General features: G+C 42.7%; 1 protein-coding gene across 1 annotated transcript in view; it reads left to right on the plus strand.

Moving 5' to 3' along the window:
• The first annotated feature begins 1,267 nt into the window (after positions 1-1,267).
• The window catches only part of ALK (ALK receptor tyrosine kinase), a 678,810-nt gene continuing 653,512 nt past the window's right edge, over positions 1,268-26,565 (plus strand). Inside the window, exon 1 of the mRNA XM_034659705.1 lies at positions 1,268-2,015. Coding sequence (XP_034515596.1) covers positions 1,322-2,015 — 694 coding nt within the window. The 5' untranslated portion in view covers positions 1,268-1,321. The remainder of the gene's footprint in view (positions 2,016-26,565) is intronic.

Below are 26,565 nucleotides of genomic sequence, written 5' to 3' on the forward strand. Positions count from 1 at the left end.
TGATTGCAAAGGCCTCTTCCAATCCTCGCATTTATCCAAAACACGCTCCTGTTCACACAGCAGAGAAATAGGGCAGGGAATCTGGAGGAAGGGAAGGAGAGAGGGGAGAGGGATAGAGGGAGGGCGGGGCGGGCCCTGTGCTTTTCTCAATGAATGCCGAGGCCTCTACAGATTTGCATAGGATCCTGTCTCGCTGCGCCATTGGTTGGCGAGTGTGAGGGGGCGGGGCGAGCCTGCGTGAACCGGGCAGCAGCGCGGAGTTGGCGCTCGAGCTCCGCCCTCGGCGCGGTCCCGCCCCCTCCCGGCAAGAGCTCCCGACTCCGCCAGCTGCTAGTGGCGGGCGCCCAGGCAGATGCGATCCAGCGGCTCTGGGGGCGGCAGCGGAGGTAGCAGCTGGCACATCCCGTCGCCGCTGTCCGGAGGGTCGCAGAGCACAGAGGCGCCTTTCGGCCGCCCTCTGCTCAGCCTCCCGAAGCTGGAGGGTGGGGGGCGGCTGCCGGTGGGTGAGGAGGGGGCAGCAAGATTTCGGGCTCTCTTGCCCGGAATGCTTTCATTCGGTTGCTGCCGCCGGGGCCGCTTCGGTGCCCGAGAAGTCTGAGCAGACGAGACGCGGGAGAGCAAGGACGCTGCAAACTTGGCACGGCGGTGGCCTGAGCCTCCGCTTCACAGCGCGGGGGCTCAATTCAAGCCCAGAAGTTCAGCGAGCAGTGCAATCCGCAGACTTCCCGCTGCGGAGGGTTGCAGGAGGGTTGCGAGAAAGCAACCCCTGCCCCCGGTTTTCCGCTACACTAAGGGAGAGGAGCTCAGAAGCCGAAAGGAGTACAGAGGAAGGAGCTAGGACAGCAGAACGCTTGGAGCCATCGTTCCCAGCTGGAAAGTTGCGGAGGATTGGAGGCTGCTGGAGAGCAGACAGACCACAGCTCAAGCTGCGGGGGGCAGGAGAGGACAGCACCCCATTGCCGCCTCCCTTCAACCATAGTAATTCCTCTTGTTCTGGAGCGCAGCAAGTACAGACGAAGGCGCGGCACTCGTCGTGGTGCTCCAGACGCACAAGGTCCCAGCTGCTGAGCCCGAGGCGCTCAGGGTCTCTTGACACGCCCCTGAGCTTCCAGCCCCATTTTATTCAGACTCCTGTTTGCCTCCTTGCAGTTGGAGGAAAGCGAGAGAATCGAGTGCACGCATAATCCCCCAGAGATCAGGTGGAAAGAGCCGTTCAGGACTAAGGACTATTCGGAGACCCTTCTCATTTGAGGAGAAGTGAAGGGCGAGGCTGGATCCCAGATAGTGGGGAGACTAGTATAAACAACCCTTCTCCAGTGGGATGGGATCGTTAGGGCTCCTAGGGCTGCTGCTGCCGCTGCTTTCAGTGGCAGCCTCGGGCTCCGGGACCGGGACAGAGACCGGGACTGAGACTGGCCAGCTCGTGAGCTCACCTGCCCTGGGGCCGGCTCTGCAGCCTCGGGAGCCGCTCAGCTACTCACGTCTGCAGAGGAAGAGCCTGGCGGTGGACTTTGTGGTGCCCTCGCTCTTCCGCGTCTATGCCCGGGACCTGCTGCTGCCGCCTTCGTCCTCGTTGGAGCCGAGGGCTGGCCGGACGGAGGTGCATGGCTCGCTGGCTCTAGACTGCGCCCCACTACTTCGGCTGGTGGGGCCACCGCCCGGGGTCTCCTGGACAGAAGGCGCCAGCTCGCCAGCCCCGGCCCAGGCACGGACGCTGACCAGGGTGCTGAAGGGCGGCTCGGTTCGCAAGCTCCGGCGCGCCAAGCAGCTCGTGCTGGAGCTGGGAGAGGAGGCTATCCTTGAGGGCTGCGTCGGTCCCCCAGAGGAGGCAACTGTGGGACTGCTCCAGTTCAACCTTAGCGAGCTGTTCAGCTGGTGGATTCGCCACGGCGAGGGGCGGCTGAGGATCCGCCTGATGCCAGAGAAGAAGGCTTCGGAAGCGGGCAGAGAGGGAAAGCTGTCCGCGGCGATCCGCGCCTCCCAGCCCCGCCTTCTCTTCCAGATCTTGGGGACCGGTGAGCAGTTCCCGCCTGAACATGTCGGGATTTGTATTTTTAGACGCAGCAATTTGCAACCACCGTCAACTAATCCCTGTTTCCAAAATCCCAGCCTCTGGTTCCTTGTGCTTTCCCTCCTTCCGCAAACCTCCTCCCCCCCGGGTTAGACCATATTTTCTTATTTTCTTGAACACAGTCACTCCCAAAGGGTTTTCCTTCTTCTCCAGCAACCAAGTTGGGAGAAAACTTTTCTGTTCCTGGCAGAATACCTCTTTCTACTGACTTACATGGGGTTCCAGCCAAAATTGGATGCACTTCTAATAGGGGGCCCTGGGATGGTTGAAATGTCCTTATTACTTCTGTGTTCCAAGCTTAGCTCTAGATCTCAAGACTGTTGTCCATCTTCCCTTTCCCTTGTTCCTCTTCCTGGCCATCACAGATGTGGAAATGTGGTACACTTTCTCAGAGAATGTAGAACTCTTCATCTTGTTGAATTCTACCTAGCTCTCTCTTTCAAATGTTGGCTTACCTAAGGATTGCCTCTTCATTAATTCATTCTGCCCCCTTTCACCAACCCCAGCATGCTGTCCACTCTCAGCCTCTTGTTTTTCCTCTCAGATGTTGTTGGGAGAGCCCCAGAGGAACTATAAGGAACATGGGACAGGAGGGAGATGTGAAGAGAGGGAGCAAAGTTGCCAAGATTGTCTCCCTTTGAGGGAGTCACTGTGAAGCCAGGAGAGACAATAGGGTAAATAACCAGTTCTGCGGACACCTGCCCCCCCCCCCCCCCCCCGTGCCGCCAACCCCTCTAATTCTTAGCTTGAATGTCCGCAGCAGCAGCTCTGGGTGACAGTCTCTGGCAGGCCTGTTTCACTGCAGATCTCTCTGCTGGAGACTTCTGAAATGAGGTTTCTGTTTCATTTACTCTCATTTTCTTCTTTTATTCACTGAGTTGGGGATGTGTGTGCAGGCACTTCTAACTCTTCCCACAGTATTCTTTGACTGGAAAACCAGGTGGTTTTGAATGGATGTTTCTCTCCTAAGACCACTGGGGAAAGGCTTAGTGAATAAAATATACAATGTAAATGAATGAGAAAGCACAGAAAAGAAATCATGCCTTTTAAAAGCCTACACTAATTCCATTGAGCAAACCCAGCATCTTTTATATCATTCTCATCATCAGAAATAAATGAAATTTTTATGCTCCACTGGTTACTAATGTCTAGTATTAATTGGATGGAGAGCACTGAAAAGAGCCCACTGTAGAGCTACAAGTATCTGCCATGCTTGTCCCAGCACACACATATACTCCCACACATGCCCAGTACTCTCCTGCAGCAGGGATATTTAGAAGCTGATGTGCTTCAGTCATTGCCCAAAAAAACATTCTGGTATGTGGTCCCCAAGGGAAACAGAGTCTGGATACATATTTCAGTACTAGCATTGGTGTCATTGGCACCACAAATGACCCCTTTGTGTTCAGTGCTGGAATTTATCTTAAGAGGCAGAGTTTACAGTAAGAGGCAGGGTCTGATGAGTTTGATGGTGCCTTCTGTGAACTGAGGTAGGAGACCAATACTGTTGTCTCACCACAGATATTTTTGTGAAGGACAGCTGTGCTTTAATGTCAGCATGGCTTCTGTGGCCTATACATGCAACATTCTCTTCTAGCGCCTGACGTGATTGTGATGGATATGAAAATGACTCCTCTGGGAATGTGGATTTTCTTCTCCTTTCATGTCTATGATATCTCTGGAGCTTTCCTGTCACCTCTTGTCAAATGACCATAGGCCCAGCAGTCTAGATCAGCTATTGTGAGATGTTGGTGACAGATAAAAGGGGTCCTTTCCATAGCCCCGAACTTGCCTACTGTAAACAGGCAGGGGGCATGAAGTTATCAGTGGGTGTCTGAAGAGTCACATGCTTAGTGCATTTGAAGAATATACTCCAGTCAAGTCTTAGATAAAGAGTTGAAGCTGCTGAGCAGGGGAGTTTCCCGTAGAGAGGAGTGTGTTTCAAGAGCTGCTCTGCTACGGACAGTAGGGAAGCTCTGTGAGCGTCCCAAGTCCTCCCTCAGCATCGTAGTCCATTTGGCAGTTGGACCAAGGCCTTATGCATCATTTGACACATCTAGCAATGCTGTTTTCAGAAAGAGCCAGGATTCTGTCATTAAAAGCCTAGAAATTTTGGCCAAGCATTTTTCAGCAGCATTGGGATCAAATGATTATTGATGGGATCAAGTAAGACACTAAGTGTAACTGGATGAGCTCCCCATGACCTCCAGAGAGACAGACAGCTTATTGAAAAGCACTTGGGGCCTTGTGGTAATCACACTTGGAACAGGCTGGGCTCTCCTGCTCTGAGGCATATGCTGTTTTCAGCTAGGCGCTGGCCATGCAGGACTAGCCTCTTGCCTTACCACTGCCTCCCCAGCCTCATTCGAATACGGTTTCCACTGCAGACCTCCCCATGGAGGGAGTGGACACACCCTGCTATATCAAGTTTCATCTTTGGGGCAGCATATATCATGTGGTTCCATTCGCTTTCCTGAATGAAGATTCAAGCTTAGGTTCTCACACTTGGATTGATTTTACTATTTATTGCATTTGAGGAAATGGGTTTATTCTTTTTCTATAGGCTCGTGTTGTAGAAAAGGCATTTAACTCCCCGTTACATAGGATTTTCAAGCATACAAAGGGAAAATAGGCACAACTCAGCTTGTTTCTCCCTGCTTCTGCCCAAATGACCAGTGGTCTGGTCTAGAGGGGCACAGGCATGCTGATGGGGCTAACTGTCAGGAGGGGAGAGGAGGGGAAGGGTGTTCTGCCTGTGTCCGTTGTGGTGAATGGCCTGCAGCAACCCATTTGTCTCAGACTGAAGATAGCTTCCTGAAACTGAACAAGACCATGACTAGGAATTTTATTGAAATGGAAAAGCACCCAGTCAGGATAAAGCAGTAACTTTGTATTGCTTGTGGTTTGGGATGTCTGAGAGGCCTCATAATGCCTCATAATGCGTGACACGCAAATGCTTTTACTTCTTGGGTTGCTTTGAATTCATAAATGGGATTAGTATTTCAAAGCACTCATTCATGGAGAGTAGAAGGGGTAGAAGGGTAAAAAGGCCATTGCTGAGACTGTATGAATTTTGGTGCACCATTCTGGGACAGTCCAAATCTCAGAAGAGATGTCTGCCACATTGCTCTCAGCCCTACTTTTAACCTGTTTTGTGGATGTTTTGACATCTTGCTTCTGCTATCCCCCAGGCAGATGCCTAGAGGATATTGACTTGTGGGATAGGAGGGCCTGTTTCTCTGTAAGCACCCCCCTCTCACTCCAGGAAAGGGGATATATGACTGGGGATTTTACATGTACTATGGAGAGGCCTGAGAAACTTAAAGTAGATGTATGCAATGCAATACACTTGACCCTTGACCTCACATATCTTTCAGTCCCTTCTGATTTTATTTCTGGAGAGGGCAAAGGGACCAAGGAAGATAGAAAGGAAATTAGAGCTCCCCGAAGGAATATCAGTTATTGGAGGTGAATTGTGAGAGTTGGAACTAGTCCAGAGAAGAGCAGAGAGCTGATTTAAGAGTTGAAGGGACCGATTTATGGTGAAAGATGAAAAGAATTAAATACATATGGCTGAGTGAAGTGGCAGTGAAGGGAAAGCCATGGTAACAATCTCTACAAATCTCTGAAGAGGGAGAGGAGTTACATAGTGTGGCCCATAGAAGTAACAGGATGAGACTTGCAGAAGGAAACTTCAGGGTGGATGTCAGGGAAACCTTATTTTCTGAAATTGATATTCCTCTGACTATGGAATGGAATTCCAAAGGAGCAAAGAGTAAGGTGAGATGTGGGTCAGATAAGCCATAGCATTCATAATTAATCAGTTTTATATTTGGAAATGTTGAGAAGCCACAACAGGTAGGAGAGCTGGGATGGGGAACAGCAGCAGAAATCAGGATCTTTCAGGATCCAACTCTCAAGAGACTTTGGATATTGGTGTTTCCAATAGGAAAAGATAAGAATTGCACACGTATCTTTGAAATTGGATGGGATGTGCTTACAGAGAAGATTGTTAGTGAAAAAAATATTTTGAAATTACTGGGTTTATTTATCTCTGCCCCCAGACTGACACAGAGTATTTCTCTTGGATATTGTCTGTCTATCTGTTGGGGAGGAGGCATACCCTCAGAGCATTATGCATCTGAGATGCGTCTCTAGTGTGTGTGTGTGTGTGTGTGTGTGTGTGTGTGTGTGTGTGTGTGTCATCAAGCCATTGGGCAGGACAGGAGATACCTGGGTCTTGAGAAGATGAGATCAGTTCTAGATTTGGTGGACTCCTACTGGCTACTTGAAAACCCTTTGACATACTGGGACTTCATATATGGCTGTTAGAGAGATGAAACTTATCTAAATCCATTTGATCTTTTCACAAATTTACAAAAGAAAAAGGACAGCCCATGAGGGGTTTGTGTGCATGGTGTGGGAGGAAGGTGTTACCATTAATAAAACTGAATGTTTTTATAAGAAAGCGTTCTTCTGAAGGACAAGGGCGACTGGCCTGCAGGTGGGAGAGGAAAAGAGAGAAAGTTGTATCAGCAGAAGTGGTAGCCCTGGCCACTCTTAGGATTACTGCCAGATAACCTCAGTTCGTAGGAATTTGCCCAGCCTAATTCATACAGACATTTTGCCTTTCTTTATTTATTTCATTTTTTTAAAGGATTTTATTTATTTGAGAGAGAGAGGGAGAGGGAGAGCATGAGCAGGGTGAGGGGCAGAGGGAGAAGCAGACTTCCTGCTGAGTGGGGAGCCCGATGTGGGGCTCCATCCCAGGACTCCAGGATCATGACCTGAGCTGAAGGCAGACACTCAACTGAACTGAGCCATTCAGGCACCCCCCTTGCCTTTCTTTATAACCATTACTAATGTCCTGTTTTGGTTGTATGGGACTTTATAATTTATAAAGAGCTTTCAAATTTATTATTTTTTTCCAGTCTTATAGTAGGCAAGGCAAGTATTTGTTTTATTTTATAAATGGAGTAACTGGAATCCAGCTATTTGATAAGACTTTTTTCAAGGTAAAAAGTGGTAGACCTAGAAACTTTCACTTATGTATCAAGAGGTTATGAGATGTTATATGTTGTGCTAGGTCCTGGCAAAGACTACAGATCTTTTTGCCTTCAAACTGGGGCTCTTTTCAGTAAAGGAATCATCTCAAGATGCAGATTATAAATAACAAAGACACATAAATAGAGGAAAAACTTTACATTATCCTTATCAGAAGGCCATGCAACAAATATTTGGTGTTCGATAGCCATGACTTGGCAAAGTTCTTTAATATCTTTTATTTTCTTAAAATCTTTGAGGCCCAGTTTCATCATTAGCAAAATAGTAATAGTAATAGTTCCTATTTCAAGATGTTGTCATGAAAATTAAATTAGAAAATACATGTAAATTCGTAACCCAATGCCTGACATAATAAAAGTGCTCCATCAATATGAACCATATGGTTTTTCCTAGCAGCAGCAACACTCCAGTGTCTGGTTGTGCAGGTTGTATACTCTGTAACTCCAAGAATTGCATATACATTGTAGTTTATTTAAATGGTGCCATCTGGAGTTGTGCAGTCCCTATGTGTGACCACATGTGGTGACCCTGGCAGCAGGAGTTGTAATACTGTGGGCTCCCATGCAGCTAACTTCTAATTCCTGAGATAAGAAGTGGGATCCAGTGGAAATGGGGAGAGTGACTAGGGTGGTAGTTTCTATTGTCTTACCCAGAAACGTGGATGAAGAGAATTGAGGTGTGGTATTTACTTCATTTCTATCAACTAGTATCCTCCAAGGTCTTTTGACCTTGGATTTGGTTCAAAGATTCAAGCAACATATTCACAATCCAATTATTTTTTCTTCTACACAAAGAAAGCAAGTCTTAAATTTATGAAAATATGAAGTCTAGTAATGAAGAACAAGATAGAGGCATTATAGAACAGTAGTTTTCAGGTGGTGGATCTCTCTTAACTGAGAGCGATGTGTGTAGTTCAAGCCCTTCAATGCCCAGAGAGGTGCTGGGCCACTGACCTCTAGTAATTTCTTTGTTATAATTAGCTGGAGCTGTGCCCTTTCCTTACATTTCTGGCTTCACCATTCATTGTCAAGTGGAAGGCAGGAGAAAGATGGAAGGTGCCAACTGGTTGATGGACATGAGCCCATTAAGAGCAATTAGACCTTTGAGATTCTGTGGAGACACAAAGCCCAGGGACTTGAGTAGGAGGCTGCCTCAGGAAAGTGGCTCAACCTAAAAGAGACTGTTAAGCATCCATATAGCATTTTATAGGTAGTATTTTTTATGAGCCATGGCTGAGCCATTGCTTTCAAAAGATGCACATGGACATTATTTCTGCTTGGGAGTAGAAGGAGACTAGGACATTTTTGTGAGGATGGTTATAGGTCCAGAGGTTATGTGACAAGAACTGTGAATACGCTTATCAAAGAGCCCTAGGGGTGTCTTCTTTCTTAGAGCCATTGTGTTGTCCTGTCTAGGATGTGGCCAGTGTTTCTTAACCTAGTGATGACCAGGGCTTTTTCATATGGGCCAACGTGTGAGGAAGGAGCAGTTTAAAAGAGTGTTGGCCTGGTGGGGAGGTTGGGAGTGGGTGGGAGGTATCTTAGTACCTTTCTTGCTGAGCCAGATTTCTCAAAACTACTTTTTTTTTATTCAGTAAATTTTGTGATGAACTTTCCAGCTGGGCTGTTATGAGCTTGGGTCCTTTCCCAGGAAAATTCTCTCAGATTCACTTGGTGAACATAGGCATTGCAGAATGTGGGGAGTCCCGGACTGGGCAGGAGGAGAGCTGTGTTGGGGCAGATACATCCAACCACTTGGTTAATTAAGAGTCTTTGTTTCTTGAACTCTACTTTTGTGGTTACGTAACAACAGGTACATGGAGAGGTAGGCAGTGAGAATTCCCTGGAGTAAGGAAAAGGCTAAAGGGAAGATCTGAAAATAAAAACAAAGAAAATCCTAGCAAGCTTAGAGGAAATCAGGCAACTAGCCAGAGGAAATCAAAAGGAAACCTTAAACCATCAACTGTTTTTCCTCTTATTTATCTTTTATTCAGTTTTCATTGGAATATGGTTCATGAGGGCGGACATGGGCAGGTCTCCTTCATAGATCCTTTCCACATTTTCAGCCCAGGTAATTAAAGTAAGTATTCTGTGGTGGAGGGAACACTAAATTAGGAGCTAGAAGACTTAGATTCTATTACGATACTGGCCTTTTATCGTAGGCCACTTCCTTAAACTTGTTGATCCCCTGTGGCTTTTTTTCCTAAAGGAGGAAATACGGAACTTGTCTTGACTACCCCATGGACTCTCTGTGAGCATTATGTAAAATAACGTACTTGGAAGATTCTAGTCTGGATTATTCAGAAATAAATATATAAGGCTGTAGAAGAAGGAATGTGTACAAGATCATAAAAAGTGCTGAGATGCTACTGTATCAATTCATAATTTCAACTAACCCTTGGCATTGGGGAGCAGCAGTACCAGCTCCCAGATTTTGAGGCAAGTGTTGGGCTTCATTTAAGCACTCAGTAGTCCTGAAAAGGGGTTATGCGGCCCCTCTCATGGTTTCTCAAAATGAGGTCCTTTCATTGAAGTAATTTTGCTCAATTCCAGACTTTTCTGGAGATGAATCTTTGGCTGTGGGACATAAGAACTTGCATTTTAACATCAGAAAATTATCTTTTTAATTGAACGATGACAAATACAATGAAGTACATTGAATGTATTAATCTCATGTATAGCTTGATTATAATTCACATATACAGCATCCATATAATCACCACCCAGATAAAGATTCAGAACATTTCCAGCATCCCAGGAAGTTCCTGTTTAAGCCATTGTGTGGACATATGTTGTCAGTTGTCTTAAATTGATTTTGAAATTGCTGAATTATATGGTAAATGTATGTTTAACTTTATAAGAAATTGACAAACTGTTTTTACAAGTAGTTATACCACTTTATACTCCCACCAGTAATGTATGAGAATCCTTGAGAATACTTGATATTGTCAAATTGTGGTGGTATCTTCTTGTGGTTTTAATGTATGCTTTGTTTTGTGTTGGTTATCTAATATAGCATAGGAAATTAGCTAAAAAATTAGTGGTTCAAAATAATAACAATTTATTTTTTATAGTTCCTATGAGTTAGGAATTTGGGAATAGCTTGATTAGGCGTTGTTTTGCTTTGAGTCTCTCATGGGATAGCAGTCAGATATCAGCCAAGGATGCAGTCATCTTCAGTCTTGACCGGAGCTGCGGGATCTACTTGCATGGCACCTTGCTCACGAGGCTAGCAAGCTGATGCTGCCTAGTGGTGGGAGGTCTCATTTCTTCTTCAGGTATTCCTGTCTGTAGGGCTGCTGGAGCATCCTTGTAACCTGATGCCTGGCTTGGCCGAGAGTGAGCATCCATAGAGATAATGTGATCTTTTTTGGGGGTAAATATGAAACACAGTGTTTAATTTTCCAATGTTGAATTAGCTTCATAGTCTCAGGATAAACCCCATATGGTCATGATGTATTATCTTTTTTATGTATTGCTGGGTCAGCTCACTAATACCTCGTTGACAATTTCTTCATCTGTCTTCGTGAAGATTATTGATCTGTAGTTTTCTTGTCTCCGACAGGCTTTAAGGTGTAGGTAATGCTGGGTGCATAAAATGAGTTGTGAAATGCTTCCTCTTCTATTTTTCCTGGAATAGAACTGTGATTTTTCTTTATTGAATTTTTGTTTAATAGAATTTTCCAGGGAGGCCTTCTTGGCCTGGTATAGTCATTGTTCGAAAGTTTTAAATTACTAATTATATTTGTTTAATAATAATGATTATAGGATTATTCAGATTATCTCTTTCTTTTTGAATGAACTTCAGTAGTTTATATCTGTCAGAAAATTGATTCATCTCATCTATGTTGCTGAATTAATGCAAGTTAAATTGTTCATAATATCCCCCTATTATTTTTTATGTCTGTAGTGTCAGTAGTGTTGTCCCCTCTTTCATACTTGATATTGGTAATTTATGCCATCTTTCTCTTTTCTTCATGGTCATTCTGGCTAGAGACTTACCAATTTTATTGACTTTTTTTCAAAAAAGCATTTTTTTGTGATACTGATTTCTTCTGTTATCTTTATTTCATTTTCATTGATTTCTGTTTTTATTCTATTATTGTGCCTTCATTTTGTTTGCCTGGGGTTTAAATTGTTCTTCCTGTTACTAGTTTCTCATGGTGAAAACTTAGATCATTGATTTGAGACCTTGCTTCTTTTTCTATTATAAGCATGTAATGGAAAAATTCTCTCTAATAACTCGGTTTAGCAACATCATATAAATTTTATTAGGTTATAATGAAATTTACTTTCTATTCAATTAAAATATTTAAAAATTTTCCATTTGATGTTCTTTTGACTCATGGTTATATATGTGTCTTTTATTTCTGAATATTTGGGGATTTCCCAGATATCTTTCTCTTATTGATTTCTAGTTTAATTCTGATATAGTCTGAGAACATACTTGGTTTGATTTTAGTTATTTAAAATTTGTTTGGGTTTGTTTTGTGCCTCAGAATATGGTGTACCTTGCTGAATGTTCCATGTTCTACACTTCAAAAGATTTTCTGTTATTATTTGGTAGAGTGTTCAATCAATGTCAATTAGGTCAATTTGATTAATAGAATTGTTCAGGTCTTTTGTACCCTTACTTATTTTTTTCTGTTTGCTATTTGCATTACCAATAGAGGACTCCTAAAGTCTCCAAGTTTTGTTTTGTCTACTTCTCCTTTCAATTCTGTCATTTTTTATTTCATGTATTTTTTTTTATTATGTTCAGTTAACCAACATATAATACATCATTTAGTTTTTGATGTAGTGTTCAGCGATTCATTAGTTGCTCATCACCACATGTACCCTCCTTAATACCCATCACCTGGTTACCCGGTTACCCCATCCCCACACCCCCTCCCTTATGTAACCCTCAGTTTGTTTCTGGGAGTCTAGAGTCTTTCATGGTTTGTCTCCTTCTTTCATTTTTTCCCATTCAGTTTCCCCCCCTTTTCCTGTGGTCCTCTGCACTATTCCTTATGTTCCATATATGAGTGAAACCATATGACAATTGTCTTTCTCTGCTTGACTTATTTCACTTGGCATAATCCCCTCCAATTTCATCCATGTCGGTGCAAATGGTGGTTATTCATCTTTTTTGATGGCTGAATAATATTCCATTGTATATATGAACCACATCTTCTTTATCCATTCATCTGTTGAAGGACATCACAGCTCCTCCTACAGTTTGGCTATTGTGGACATTGTTGCTATAAACATTGGGCTGCATGTGCCCCTTCTTTTCACTACATGTGTATCTTTGGGGTAAATATCTAGTGGTGCAATTGCTGGGTCGTAGGATAGCTCTATCTTTAACATCTTGAGGAACCTCCATACTGTTTTCCAGGGTGGTTGTACCAGCTTGCATTCCTACCAACAGTGTAATAGGGTTCCATTTATTCCACATCCTTGCCAACACTTGTTATTTCCTGTCTTGTTAATTTTTGCCATTCTAACTGGTGTAAGGTGGTATCTCATTGTGGTTTTGATTTGTATTTCCCTTATGGCTAGTGATTTTGAACATTTTTTCATGTGTCTGTTAGCCATTGGTATGTCTTCTTTGGAGAAGTGTCTCTTCATGTCTTCTGGACATTTATTGACTGGATTATTTGTTTTTTGGGTGTTGAGTTTGAGAAGTTGATTAGGTGCCTACACATTTGGGATTGACTCATTTCTTGATGATCTGACTCCTTTGGATTGTGTAATATGTCTTCTTATCCCTGGTGATACTCATATTTCAAAATTTATTTTGATTGATATTAATATAGCCTCTTAGGTTTCTTTTGATTATTGCTTATGTGGTATATCTGTTCCATCATCTTACTTTTAGTTTATATCTTTATATTTACAGTGAGTTCCTTATAGAAAACATACTGCTAAATATTGTGTGATTTTTAAAAAGTTAATCTTACAGTCTTTGTATTTTACTTGGTCTTTTAGGCCACTTGTATTTAATGTTATATTTGATATGGTTGGATTTAGGTCTACCATTTTGTCTTTGTTTTTGTTTGTCTTTCTGTTTTTGGTTCTTCTCTTTTTCCTTTCTTGACATCTTTTGGGTTATTCGAATATTTTTAGTATTTCAGTTTCAATTTATCTATTGGTTTTTTGGCTTTATGTTTGTATTATTATTTTAGTAGTTGCTTTAGACATTACATATATATGTTGTATTTGTATATATATGTATGTTATAGTTATATATACATATATACATACCTATATATCATGTATATATAAACTCACAGTCTACTTTGAGTTGACATTTTAGTACTTTAAATAAATATAGAGCCTTATAGCCATATAGGTCCCTTTACCCTCCCCCTTTGTTATAGTTGTCCTATGTGTGATATCTACATAATTAAAAACTCTGCTAGATTATATATATACATATGTATGTATGTGTATACATACATATGTATATATATAGCTTTTAACAGTTACACATATTTTACATAATTTAAGAGGAGAAAACTAGTCCTTTATATTTACCCAGATACATAACATTTTTCTTACTCTTCCTTGTTTTCTGAAGTTCCAATTTCCCTATTTTATTATTTTCCTTCAACCTGAAGAACTTCCTTTTTCATTTCTTTTAGAGTAGTTCTCCTGACAACAAATTAGCTTAGTTTTCCTTTATCTGAGAATGTCCTTATTTCACCTTTACTTCTGAATTGTGGGTTGCCAAGTCTTTTCTTTTTACACTTTAAGAATGCTGTTCCTCTGTCCTTCATAGTTTCTGATAAGCATTCTGCCATTAAATTGTTCTTTTCTTTATGTAGCTGTTTTCAAGATTTTTTCTTTGTCTTTAGTTTTCAGAAGTTTGATTATTTGACTATATTAGATTGTGATGAGTCTGTGCATGGTTTGCTGTCTGTTGAGATTCTTGAATCTGTAAGTTTACATCTTTTATGAAATCTGGTGAATTTTCCGCCATTATTTCCTCATTTTTTTCTGCACAAATACCATTCTCCCCTCCTCTGGGACTCCAATTACACAACTTTTAGATCTTTTGCTACTGTCTCACATTCTCTCAAGACTCTGTTAATTTCTCTTTTCAACTCAACTTTTTTCTCTCAGTTCTGCGGATTGGACAGGTTCTGAAATCTATCTTCGAGTTTACTGACTCTTCCTCTGTTTCCATTTTGCTATAATTTTTAATATTAGATATTGTATTTTTCAATTAAAATTTTCTATTTTTTTATTTTTTGAAGATTTTTTTGAGAGAGAGAGAGGGAGAGAAAGAGAGCACGAGCGGGGGGGAGGGGCAGAGGGAGAAGCAGACACCCTGCTGAGCAGGGAGCCTGATGTGGGGCTCCATCCCAGGACACTGGGATCATGACCTGAGCCGAAGACAGACACTTAACTGACTGAGAGACCCAGGCACCCAAAATTTTCTATTTTTATAAATAATTTCTATTTCTCTACTTAGAACTACCTTTTCATCAATTTTCTAGAATGTTTACTTTTCCCTCTTGGAACACAGTTATAACAGACAGCTTCTTTAAAGTCTCTGATCATTTCAACATCTGGATCGTCTTGTCATTGGCGTTTGTTGATTATATGTACCTTTAAGAGTTGGCTGAATAATAATGGCTGAATAATATTTCATTGTATATCTGTACCACATCTTCTTTATCTAGTCATCAGTCAGTGGACCTTTGGGCTCTCTCAATAGTTATTCAGCCATCAGAAAGAATGAAATCTTGCCATTTGCTATGATATGAGTGGAGCTAGAGTGTATTATGCTAAGTGAAATAAGTCAGAGAAAGACAAATACCATATGATCTCACTCATATGTGGAATTTAAGAAACAAAACAGATGAACATACGGGAAGGGGGAAAAGAAAAAAAGAGAGGGGTAAACAAGCCCTAAGTAGCTCTTAACTATAGAGAACAAACTGAGGGTCAATGGAGAGAGGTGGGTGGGGGATGGGCTAGATGGGTGAGGGTTGTTAGGGAGGGCACTTGTTATGATGAGCAGTGGGTGTTGTATGTAAGTGATGAATCACTGAATTCTACTTCAGGAACCAATATTGCACTGTATGATAACTAACAAAATTTAAATATAAAAACCTAATTGGTCATTTGTTTTATTTTATTTTGTTTTGCTTTTGTATATTGAATAATTTTACATCATATCCATGATTGAACATCATGTTGTTTGGTCTGAGACCTGGGTGTATTTCAAATTTCAGTTTTTTTCTTAAAGCCTTTATTATGCTGCTTTGAGTTTGTCCCTACATGTGCTGCCCAGAGATGAGCTGGGACCCCAGGCCAGTTTCTTCACAGAATTAGCGTATTTCTGTCTCTCCCCTCTGGAATTCTCCTTAAGGTCAGTTTTACCTATCTGCACTACTTCTGCACAGTTTGTACAACTGGGGTTGTCCTTAGGCAAAATGGAGAGATAATAAAGAGAAACAAATCAGAGATTCTCTCCATACTCTGGCCTGAAGTGCCCCCCTTTCCCAAGCCCCTGGCCTGAAAGATGTGATCTCTAGTAGGGTCTCTAGTAGAGTTGTGGCTGCTGATATTACCAGCTACGCTGACTCTGCTGAGAGCTCACTATCATGAGCTGAGAGGGAGGAAAAGGAAGAAAAAACAAAGTAGAGATTGCCCTCCATACTCTCTGGATCACAAGGCTCCTTTTCCTGGCCTTTTGGCCAGAAAAAAGAGATTTCTGTGGGCATTTTACCTGTCCGTGGTACCATCAGCCTCGCTTTGCTGGGTGCCAACATTTGGTTCACAGATGCAAGACAAAAGAGGTAAAAACAGAAAACTCACCTCCATATGGATTGCTTTTCTAGATTTTGACTCTCTTCCTCAATATTCCTGGTTTTATTTTTTGGAGTCCCTTAATAGTTGTTTTTTTTTTTGTATTTTGTCCAGAGTTCTTTGTTGTAAGTAGGTGGATACATAGAATTTAGTGGACTTACTCCATCTTGCTGCACCAGAAGTCCCTCATTGCTTTTTGGAATCAGAGTTTCCATCAACAATATTTTTCTTTCATTCCCTCCTTCCCATGTCAGGGTGTGGTAAATGCTTCCAGGCAGAAAATCAGGACAGTGCTAGAGTCTACCACATTTATTTTCCTTCTCCCTGGTGCTACTGATTATCCCATGAAAACAGTTTTTTCATATATTTTGTCCAGTTTTACAGCTGTTTATTCCTTTATCATGGCTGAGAGCCTATAAAATGAACTTTGAGATCACAGCCACGTTGGCTTATCTCCAGATACACCATCTAGATCTGTGTGTGCTGTGCTCACCCAACAGAAATTACACAAGGAATCCTCTGTATGAGAATCTATACATTCGGACTTTTGCCTGAAGAAATGCTTATTTATTGGTTCACTTTTTTTTTTTTGAGCGCTTATGAAGTTGAATGGAGTTCAGTCTGTCTCTCCCAGGAGTTCACAAACTAGTTGGGAGAGAAACGGCAAACATGGCATGGTAATCAATAACTCCAGGGAACAGCAGCCCTTGCTGCTGAAGAAAGGATGCAGACGGCTGTAGTGGTTCAGGGCAAGCTTGGAGATGTCAGCTCCTGCTGTGGCGATTAGAGATAGTTTTGTTCTGTTCCTCCAGATCTCAAAAACCATTCCCTGAAAGGCTGATGAATTCTACTTGCTCAGTGCCTGGTAGGAGGGGTGAAGTTTCTCTAAGACAGGAAATTATAGCTCGGGAATTTTAGAAAGAGTAAGCTTATTGCCTTTTGGCAGGGGGTCAGGTCAAAGGATATGTGCTGAGAATGATGTTTTTTCTTTTGGGATTGTGATAGAGGTGAGTTAGAAACAACTTCCAGAAGGAGGTGATTTGAGAAACGGGGTCTTGGAAGGCGTACAGAATTAGAGAAAAGAGAAGGGCAAAGGACCTTACAAATTAGGGCGATAGCACAAAATAACACCCGGAGGAGGAACAACTGTTGGTGAGAGAGAGACAGAGAGTAAGACACAGAGAGAGAGAGAGAGAGAGAGAGAGAGAGAGAGGGAGAGAGAGACACTGTGTGTGTGTGCGCGCGCGCGCGTGTGTGTGCGCATGTGTGTGTGCGTGTGTGCATGTGTATGTGTGTGCGTGCGCGCGCAACAAAGGGGGACTAGCCAGAGCAGAGAAGGCTAAGGAATCCTGGGGGTTGAGAGGGTGGGTGCTGAGTCAGACAATCTGAGTTAGAGGGAGGGCTGGCTTATTGAATTAGGAACTTACATTTGATGCTGAAGAAATCAGAAAGTATTTAGTTTTTGAGTAGTAGAATTCATGTTGACTGCAGATTCTTGAAGAAGTGTTGTTTGGTTGTGTCTCGGTCCCAGACTACGCAGATTGCTGTACTTGCTTTGGAGCCTTGTACTGGCTGTTGCACTGGCTCAGGAGTGATGGACTCAGAGCTAGGCCAAAAGACGCACGGATGTAAGGGGAACAAGAAGAAAGGAGTCAGAGGTCCCAGGGTTTGACCTGCGGGCCCTGCAGCCTGGTGGTATTACTGAAAAGAAGACAGTTGGGAAGAGCATCTGGTTTGAGGGGAGAGCACCTGACATGATGACTGTTTCGTGGGCCTCCATCTGAAGAGCAGGTTATCTGGAATGCACGTGAAGATAGGGAACAGAAGCAAGGATAGGTAAGAGGTCCAGGTGGAAGATATTGATGTGGGAATTGTTTATATGGACCTGGTGGTTTAATTCTTGAGAACAGATGCATTTTCCTGAGGAAGAAGAAAAAGGAAGGAAGGTCACACCTTGGATTTAGGAAAGTTCAGAATTTGACGATGGAATGGAGTCAATGACATCACTAGAAAGAACTTATAAGAAGGAAGAGAGGCCACTGGATTGTGGTGTCATGGAAGCTAAGGGAGACAGATGTTCCAAAGATGGAGTGGAAAGGCCTTGTGTTTGTCCCAGAGCCTTCTGGAGAGCAGGTGGAGGCAGAAGGAAGTTTAGCGGGAGTGCTCAAGAAATCGCAGAAAAATGTGCTTATGTAGCAGTTTGGTTTGTGAAAGGAAGAAGAGATGACCAGGAGAATGAAATGTCAATGATGTTAGAAGGTTTAGCAGAAGATAGAAAAGATGTGTTAAGGATGAACCTTCTTAATAAAATCAGGAGGGAAAACTCTGAAGAGAAAGGAGGTTTGAGGAACAGCAAGGGAGGGGATAATTGTGTAGCAAGACCGCTCAATCTAGGCAGTATGGACTCTTCTCCCCGCCTTGGATGCATTCCATCCAGGCCCTGTCTGCTTCTTAAAATAGAGTTTTTGCTGCCTTATCCTTTTAAATATTTATAGGAGGTGGGGATCACTATTTTATGAGGCTGCCCAGTGCTTGCTGGACAGAACTGTTGGGAAAATGTTGAATAGTGGCTGCATTCTACTCCTCTGTAACTTAATCCTAGTAACAACTACCACTGAACAGTTTTACACAGATTGCTCTATTTACTCTAACAGGGTTGATTTTAGTATTACTCCCACTTCCAGATACATTGAGGCTCAGAGAGGTGGTCACATAGCTAGTAAGAGAAGGATCTAGTATTTGAGTCCCAGCCTGTTTAACGGTACGCCTGTTATCTCTAGGTCTTCTTGCTCCTGCTTGTGGTCGTCATTCTGCCTTCAAGTATTGTCTGTTCTCCAGCATGAGGGCCCTGCAAACATATGAAGTCAGTTATCCCACATATCCTGGATAATTTCCTTTGTCTCCTCCTCTTTCTCTTTTTCTTCCCTTTCTTGCTTTCTCTCTTTCCCTTTTTTTGATTGTTAATTCAGCAGGTAATGATTGAGGAGTTTCCGTGTGTCAGTCCCCGTGCTAGGTGCTGCACAGACAGCGTTGAACAAAACCGACCAGCGCTTTGCCCTCTCGGGGCTTACAGACTGGCGAGGCAGGCATATTAAATGTGCAAATGAACGCATAAATCTATAATAGGAAACAATGAGGAGTGCTGTGAAGGAACGGGGCATCTCTAGCCCCCGCCTTGGCACTCTTTCTCACAAACTCTGATTTTCAGAGGCCTCATCATGCTTGCTTCTTTCCTCTGGATGCCTCTCCTTTTAAAGGGTGGACATCAAATGAGGCCAAGTTTCCACCACTGTGGTCTGATCTTGAAGCACAGTGAGCCTCTTAATTGAGAAACCTTGTGTTATTGCAGCTCCGAGCTAGGAATGGGCAGAACCACAGGCAGGAGTGACTAGAGAGAAAGAACGCCGCTCCCTTCTCTGAGACAAGAAGACAGATGTGCAGAGGTTCCAGGCAGGGGCAAAGGACAAGGACGGAGAGCCCAGGAGTAGGGCCAGATGGTCTCTAACTGTTCCATGAAGTGTGACCAGAGGTCATGCTAAATATAGATCACCATGCCGTGCATTCCCTTCCATTCTACAAATCCTGCCTTTCCTTACATGCTCCAGCCCCTCTTGTTACCCACACCTCCCCTCCCTCTCCTCTCCCCTCCTCCCCACTCCTTCCCTTCTTTCTCTCTTTCTTTTCTCCTTTCTTTTCTTTTTTCTCTCCTTTCCTCTTCTCTTCCCTCCCCTATTCTTTCTCTCTCCCTCCCTACCTCGATCCCTCCCTACCTCGATCCCTCCCTCCCTTCCCGTCTTCCTTCCTTCCTTCCTTCCTTCCTTCCTTCCTTCCTTCCTTCCTTTCCTCTTCGTATTAGTCTCAATACCACAATTTGGAAGAATCTAGTTGGAGAAAAATGTCAAGAAGTACAAATGCAGATTTGATATATCTGACCTTTTTTCTCTTCAAAACAATAAATGCCAAATAGTTTAAAATGACAGCCAGGATGGTTAGAGTTTATTTATGTGCTTAAATATTTAGGGGAGAAATATAGTTCAGATTTAAGTATAATTTATGTGAAGATTCTAATTGTTGAGAGTCCTAATTACTTTTAAGGAACCAGCATAAGCAGTGATGTTTACATTTCAGACAACAGAAAATGTGAAAAATCAGAATAGAATTAAGTGGCAAATGATCCCTGATAGGTAATGAGAACATTTGATAACATGAAGGAAATATTTTGCAACACACAATTGTTTTTGGGTTTTTCATATGGTGTGGTAGCATCCCAGCGAAAGACCCACAATCTACATGTCCTCTCCTTTGATGAAATACAAAATATTTTATATGTGCAGGTTTACCTGTATCACTTACCTATTTTACTGAAGACATTTTATTGTTAAAACAGAAAGAGGGAGAATTACCTTGCTCCAGCTGTGTAAATCCTGATAGAAGTATAATCCTCCAGCCTGGAGTGTAATTCTGTACTCAGTCTCATACTCAATTATCATCAGAAGCAGCAGCGTCCTTTCAGAGTGGAGGCTCTGAAAGGTTTTTTTTTTTTTTTTTGTCTTTCTTTCTTTGTTTCTTTGTTTCTTCTTTCTTTTTTTAAAGAACTGTGAATGTTAGTTAACCCATGTACTTCTGAAACGAGACAACATTGCATTATGTTAAGAAAATAGAATGTGGATTTTGTTCTCAGTTTGGTGCCCAGCTCCAGAACTTACTGTAGTTACAAAATCTTAAGGTAGTAAGACAATAACTTAATTTTTCTGCTCCTGGCATCCTCATCTATAAGGTAGAGATTATTATGGCACTTGCTTTATAGGGTTCTTAGGAGGACTAAATGAGATAATTAAAAAAAGAATTTAAGTATAGCACCTGGCACATGGTTAAAGCACTGAAAATATTATCCATTATCTTCAATTTTATTATTATTATTGTTTTATTAATATAAAGGGGATTCCCTTATTAATTTTTTTGTGATTTCTTTTCCATGTCATTTTTTTCTTTTTTCTTTTTTTATTATAATAATATTTTTTATTATATTATGTTAGTCACCATACAGTACATCCCTGGTTTTTGATGTAAAGTTCGATGATTCATTAGTTGCGTATAACACCCAGTGCACCATGCAATACGTGCCCTCCTTACTACCCATCACCAGCCTATCCCATTCCCCCACCCCCCTCCCCTCTGAAGCCCTCAGTTTGTTTCTCAGAGTCCATAGTCTCTCATGCTTCATTCCCCCTTCTGATTACCCCCTTTTTTTTTATCCCTTTCTTCTCCTACCGATCTTCCTAGTTCTTATGTTCCATAGATGAGAGAAACCATATGATAATTGTCTTTCTCTGCTTGACTTATTTCACTTAGCATTATCTCCTCCAGTGCTGTCCATGTTGCAGCAAAAAGAAGGATTTCTCAATCTTTTCCATGTCATCTTTGCTGAAATCTAAATATACTCAAATTTGAGTTTATCTTGTAGAAAATAAAATTAAATAAATGAAGGGCCCCCAAGAAACCTTTACATATTAGGGACTAAAGCAGCCTATTTGCTCAGAGCTAAAATCATCAGAAAGTCAGATCCCATTGTGCATTGCCTAAGAATTCCACATGGAAATAGCAAATCTTTTATTTATTTATTTTTTAATGTCAAAGAATTTTAATTAAGTCATAAAGATGATTTCTAAACCCTTAAGACACTCATTATAAAATCTTTTTTTTTTAAGATTTTATTTATTTATTTGACAGAGAGAGAGATCGCCAGCAAGAGGGAACACAAGCAGGGGGAATGGGAGAGGAAGAAGCAGGCTCCCAGTGGAGGAGCCTGATGTGGGGCTTGATCCCATAATGCTGGGATCACGCCCTGAGCCAAAGGCAGACGCTTAACGACTGAGCCACCCAGGTGCCCTGTATAAAATCTTTTACTTTCATAGCAGTAAAAGTCCTTATTTCAATAATTAACTATGAAGTTTGAAAAACTATAATGTTAGTTGAGGCATGGAAAGAGGGAAGAGACTTCTGGACTAGGAATTGTGGAATTAGGTTTTCATTTTGGGATGTGCTGAGTTGTCCTGTTCGAACCTGGGCCAATCACCTGAGCTTTCTGAGTCTTAGTTTCTGTCCTATGAAATAAGTGAGTTCTAGTCTTTCCTCTCCCTTTCATATTAAAATTCTGTGATTCTAACCTATTTCCAGGCCTGGTGCTGAAGCTTTACTGGGAAGATGCTATTTCTATGAACAGTTGCAGGGTCAGTTAGAATTTCACAGAGCAGTGATAAGAATGATAACCTTCTCTGATTCTTACACATTTGGTAACTAGAAGATTATGACAAGAGCTGTTTATTTCTAACTAATACTCCTTATAGACTATGATAAGATTAAAGAAATTTATTTTCATTTCTACCCAAAAGGAAGAGCCAAGTTATTTTGGTTCTTTTCTGGATGTACAGTGAACTCACCTAAGATGATCTGTTCTGGTTTTCTGTTCTAACCATTACAGCTAATTAGGGACCTGTTGTGTGGACAGAGGTGATAGGTAGGTAGGTAGATAGATGGGTAGATAAATTCTTATCTACCTACTTACCTACATACATGAAAACTGTACCTCCTCTTCTTTATTTGGGTAGGGTTTAAGTTAGGGGGAGGATATTGGGGTATGGGAGTGCTTGACTCATTTATCTCAGTATGAGGGACATGGGGGTACTCAGCAAATACTTGCTGAATCAATGAAGAAAGGAATAAAGAATGAATGAGGAATAAAAATATGATATATAAAAATGGCCGCAGGACAAGCCTGTTCCATCTTTAATAACCACCTGCTGCAGTGAACATAGTGTGTCTTACAAGTTCACTTGCTCACTTCTTAATGACTCATTGACTCTTTCCTTAACTTCGATTCTCCGTTCAACAAATAATCATAGAGACCCCTTGTGTGTTCAGTACTTTGTAAAATTATAAAGACAATAATTACAAAATGTGATTCCTGACTTTAAAGAATTTATAGTCTATTAAGGAAGACCAGAAATACGAGATTTAGAGTCAAAAGTTGGGGATTCAAGACTTGACTCCAGCATCAATAACTTCATGATCATCATTTAAACAGTCTTGAGTCCTGCTGATATGCAGGGGATGATTCCAACCTCCTAGGATTGTTGAGAGAATCAAATAAGATTATATATATAGAAGAGTGCTCTGTAAAATTGAAAGCTCTATAAGCATTACACCAGCTATTAGAAATAATACAAGAGGGTGTGGACTTAAAGTCTAAGTGTACTGGGGCAAAGAACAGCAAGTAGGGGTGATGAGTACAGACTTCCTAACGGAACTGAGCCTTCTTGGGTCCTGGAGGATGAGTAGCGTTTGGATAACCAAGATGAGGGGAGAGCATTCCAGACAGCGAGCATGGAACATGGAGTGAGGGGTGCCAAATTCAATCTGATTAAATCAGCTAGTCTTCCTGGAGTATCTGATATGAACATGCTCTGCTGGGACTTCTCTGGAGGAGATTTTGTGTTGGAAAGTACAGTTGGATGGGCAGGACGGGATCCGGACATGATAGGAGGGTCTTGGAGAGTACGCAAGAGTGTTTAATATTCTCGTAGGAAGAACCGGGCAACTGCCAAAAGGTCTCATCTGAATGTTAGGATGAGGAAACTGGTAGAGGCATGCAGTTCAGATTAGAACATGGGGACTGGAGTTGGTTATCTGGGATGCCATGCGGGGGATGGTTTGGAAATTGGAATGGCAGAGAGAAGGATGACTGCAGAGAAACTTCACAGATCCTGTTGTTAGAGGCGGAAGAGGGATGAATCCAAGTTATTCTGGAACTTTCTGCCAGCAAGATTAGAGTATCTTTGATAGAAATGAAGGCTTGGGGAAGGAAAGATTTGGGGAGGGAGAGCTGAGTTCTACTTGCACATGGAAAGCTGAGATAATAGCTGGCTCCAGGCAGCAACGTCCTGTAGGTGATTGGAAATGTGGGACTACAACTCCTGTAAGAAGTCAGGGCTGGACATGGGGATTTGGGAATCATCAGCAGAGACTTCTCATAAATTATGCACTTTGCTTAGAACTTAATTTCATGTTTTTCAGAAGATAAGAGAAACGAAAAGCTTGCTGAATTATGGATTATGCAACTGTATTAAAAGTAATTCTCCCTTTCCCCCTCCCATCTGCCTCCCTGGTGATTTTGGTGCTCTGTTCTTCCCTCTGATCCACTCCCCCCTCCCCTAATACTTTATAAACTGAGGGGCACGATAACCTCTATTTCTGTCAGATCAGAAGATTGTCTGTGAAGAGATTAAGGTGATCGGGAATGTTCATCAGAAGATATAGTGATCCTCTTGGCACCCTCTCCAGTCCTTCAGATATCAGAGGGATAGAAGGTTTCTCTAGAGGAAAGCAACCATTTGTATTTATAGGAGGAAATGTTTAAAGAGCTAAATTCTCAGTTCCCTGGACAGCTCCGTTGTTTGATTTACAGCTTTTCTTAAGTAAAGCACTGATTCTCAACAAGAGACGAGCTGCTTGGCAGATAATGTGATCAGATGAAGTAGGGCTTTCAGAACTGGTAGATGGGCTTGAAGCCGGCACTCCTTTCCTGGCACCAAGCTTTCATGAGTGGTTTGAACTGAGTTAGCACAAACAGCAGGTGCGGCTCTCAGAAGTCGAGTTTTCTTTAGTCTAATCCTCTTCCTCCTCCCCTTCAAAGGGAAAATTTCCCTAGCAATTTACCTAGACGTTCTCAAGGAGTACCTGGCACAGGGTGTCAGACTTGACTTTAGATGAGGTAATCATGGGAGGGGACAGCTGGAGAAATAAGATGCAGGTGCTAACATTTATCGAACATTTATTATATGCTAGGCGCTTTACAGACATTCCCTCATTTAACTGTTATAGCCACAAAAGATGGGTATTTTAATCTCTTTCACAAATGAGACTTCCGGGGGTTATATGACTTCCCCAGATCATGAGATGAGTAAGCAGCTAAACTGGTATTTGGTTCCCCGAACTGGGATTAGGTTTCTAAGCCTGAAGATTCCCTCCTTGTTCCAAGCTGTGCTTTCTTCCAATCCCTATTAGAAGGAAAAATTATTTTTAAGAAAGGCACTTGATTATAATTTTCTAGAAGCCTGTGGAGGAGGGTGGGAATCCAGTAGTGCTCATCTCCTTGTCCTCCTCAGCTGTGTCGTTCATGTCCCTTGTCCCTCTTTCCTTCCCGCCTTCTCTTCTGCTTTCTCGCCGCCTGTCATTGTGGGAGGCCCCCTTCTCTTCTCACATCTTTCGGGGTGTGTGGGTTAAAGAGACGAGGTAGAGTGAGGAGGTAGGGCAGCACCAAGTCTTTCATCTTTCGGGGCCCCCTGTGCGCTTACTATTGGCCTTCTGCAGAGCCTGGCCAAGGGCAGGTGGACACTACAGTGTGGCTGCATTGTAGCTTCTGATTTTCATTTTGGCCGTGGACAGACTTTGCGAGAAGTACTTACTCTGTACAAGGCACCACGCTGGGTGCTAGGAAAAATTACTTTGAAGTGACTAAATTGGAATTTCCTTAGAATTAAGAAAAAAAGGTGTGCTTGTGTTTTACATATTTAAGGACGATGGGCCAAGGAGAAGGGATTGGGCAAGAGAGAGGAGCCGGCAGCAACTCCGCTTAGAGGCTAACACATTCCTGAGGATGAGAGACAAGGACAGCTTGGTGTGTAGCCCTGGCCACCTGTCCTGGTGCGCGATGCAGCTGCGGTTCCGTCTGCAGCCCTCATGGGTCCTGGCTTTCCACTCGGCAGCCTTCTTCCACTGGCTTCCTGCAGGTGGCCCTCCGTGCAGGCTCGCTGATCGCCTCACCTCTTTCTCCTGCTCTGGACTCTAACCCGTGGATGAGTGGATGTCAGCCTACCCGCAGGGTAGACCTGTAGGTGCTTTCTGAGACACGTTGATCTGGGCGCGCCTGGCAAATGGAGCGGGCCAGCACCCCTCAGCGCATTTTCTGGTCAGTCAGTGCGTATTAACTAGAGCCTTCTGGAGAAGCGTCGCTGATAATGAGGATTGCAAGTCAGTGAGGAGCTGTGAAGGTGACACGGATGACGGCCGTGAGACAGTCTCCGCAGCACGTGGCACATGGCCATCGTAGTCTGTGCACTGTGCAGGAAAGGCAGCGGAGACACTGTTTGTACCGTGAGTGTGTTTATTCTCTTTGATATCAGTTCCCATGCTTTTGGCTGCAAGTAATAAAGACCCGACTGGAAGTAGCTTGACGGTCTTATATAGTAAGAGGTGTGGAGTTGGTGTGGCTCCAGGGTCAGCTGATTCATAATTCATGGCGCAGGACAAAGTCAAGGACCCAGGCCCTTCCTGTCTTTCCACTCTGCCTTCTTCAGGGTTGGTGGCGGCAGAAGCTCCTTCACATGCAGCTGAAAAGGGCGAATGTTTGTTTTTTTGCTCCTTCATGAGAAGAAGGAAACCTTTTCCAAAGGTGGAATCCCCCTATGTCCCATTTGCTCGGGCTGCCTCACATGACCATGCCCAAATCGAGCAGCTATCCAGAGGGAAGAACACAGTTGACTTGTCTCAAACCTGAAAATGCATCAGAACCCCTGGCAGGGCTTATTAAAATAGACTCCACTGGGCCCCACCCCCAGAGAAGCTGGT

The sequence above is a fragment of the Ailuropoda melanoleuca genome, chromosome 4, assembly GCF_002007445.2.
Source record: "Ailuropoda melanoleuca isolate Jingjing chromosome 4, ASM200744v2, whole genome shotgun sequence".
NCBI classification, from domain to species: Eukaryota; Metazoa; Chordata; class Mammalia; order Carnivora; family Ursidae; genus Ailuropoda; species Ailuropoda melanoleuca.